Below are 1749 nucleotides of genomic sequence, written 5' to 3' on the forward strand. Positions count from 1 at the left end.
TTGAGGCGTGCTGTGAACTTCTACAGGAGAGATGTAGGAGACTGGGCTCGAAGATATCTGAACTTGTTGTTCTGCCCATCTATGCCAACTTGCCCTCAAGACATGCAGGCCAAGATCTTCAATCCCACTCCGCCTGGAGCACGCAAAGTAAGAACGCCGTTCCCTTTGTCATCCAGCAGGGGGCGGCATGTGTTGAAATCTGTGGAAGATTACTTGCCTTTACTTGTAAATTTATTCTTAGCTGAAGCTTTTATCCAAAATAAAATCGAACCAAACAAACTGATGCAAAATCTTATGTAAATGTTTTTCTTTCAAAGCTGTATTTTGTTTATCATCTTGATAAATATGCTAAACTCTGAATATGGATTTCTTTAGTAACTGTGTGTGGTGTTTTTGGGCTTCAGGTTGTGGTGGCCACAAATATCGCAGAGACGTCTCTCACAATCGACGGCATCATCTATGTGATTGATCCAGGTTTCTGCAAACAAAAGAGCTACAATGCAAGAACAGGAATGGAATCTCTCATTGTCACTCCCTGTTCACGAGTAAGAGAAGCTTCTAGCAACAACATCAATCTGTAAAGTGTGCTGTGTACCCAAAAGTATTTGGACAAGTCATTTAGATTTAAATGATTTATGAATGTAACAAAATGTTTTATTATTAATAATTAATTATTATAAATAGCAACAGCAACAATAATTATTTTAATAGTTATAAGTACTAATTAATTATTATAAAATAATACATTATATATAATATATAATACATTATTATGGTCATTATTAGTTGTAGTAATTAAGTAATAAGACATTACTTTAATTATTTATACATTAATAGTATTAATAAATAAAATTAATTAATAATAAGAAGAACTTTTATTATCACAAATTATTATAGTATTGTTATTATTTTGTAATATTGGTCTGAATGTGGGGAAAATATTTAAAGAGACAGGGGCTTATTTATTGTCCTTTGAGTCTTGAGTTACTCATTTTTAATTTTTGTGATTTTTATTTTGTGAGGAAAAATGGTTATGCTTCTTTAGTAAATAGGGTTCAAATATTAATTGATGTTTTGAAGCAGTGATTTATAATGTGTTTTATTATCATGCAGGCATCTGCCAATCAGAGAGCAGGTCGTGCAGGAAGAGTGGCTGCTGGGAAATGTTTTAGGCTATGCACTGCCTGGGCCTTTAAACATGAGATGGAGGAGACCACCGTCCCTGAGATCCAGAGAACAAACCTGGGCAATGTGGTTCTGCTGCTCAAAAGTCTCGGTAAGAATGAATGAATCAGTTTTTCTTCATGACAAATCCCAATGCCAGTTTGATTGTTACAGAATTGTTCTGTAATTTAAATTATATACACCAGCAATAGCAGTATTTAGCAAACATTTGTGACAATTTAACGCTTTCACTCTGCTGATCCTTATTGTATTTGTGTTATACAAATAGTTTAGTGGGGTTTTTTTAAAGAATATTTCTGCATTTTTGGGGCAAAAAGTTGTTGACCTTGCATTCAGTTCAACATTTCAATTAGACCTCATGTGGAAACCGTGATACGTTTTCTTTTCAGTATTCTTTGATGAACAGATAGTTCAAAAGAACAGCATTTATTTAAAAATGGGAATATTTTATAACATTATAAATGTCTTTACAATCACTTTATTTTAATGTATCCTTGCTGAATAAAAGTATTCATAGAAATTAATATATAATTGATCAAGAAATGTTACCCCAAACTTTTAAAT

General features: G+C 32.6%; 1 protein-coding gene across 1 annotated transcript; it reads left to right on the forward strand.

The window, feature by feature from the left end:
- Positions 1 to 6: 6 nt before the first annotated feature.
- Positions 7 to 1276, forward strand: LOC107736550 (putative pre-mRNA-splicing factor ATP-dependent RNA helicase DHX16; the record flags this gene model as incomplete). The annotated part of the gene is made up of 3 exons (XM_016547935.1): positions 7 to 147; positions 405 to 545; positions 1114 to 1276. Coding segments are annotated over exons 1-3 (370 nt in total), but the record flags the coding sequence as incomplete, so codon positions are not given.
- Positions 1277 to 1749: the final 473 nt, after the last annotated feature.

This window comes from Sinocyclocheilus rhinocerous, unplaced genomic scaffold (genome assembly GCF_001515625.1).
Source record: "Sinocyclocheilus rhinocerous isolate Xijiao unplaced genomic scaffold, SAMN03320098_v1.1 C36776704, whole genome shotgun sequence".
In the NCBI taxonomy this organism is placed as follows: Eukaryota; Metazoa; Chordata; class Actinopteri; order Cypriniformes; family Cyprinidae; genus Sinocyclocheilus; species Sinocyclocheilus rhinocerous.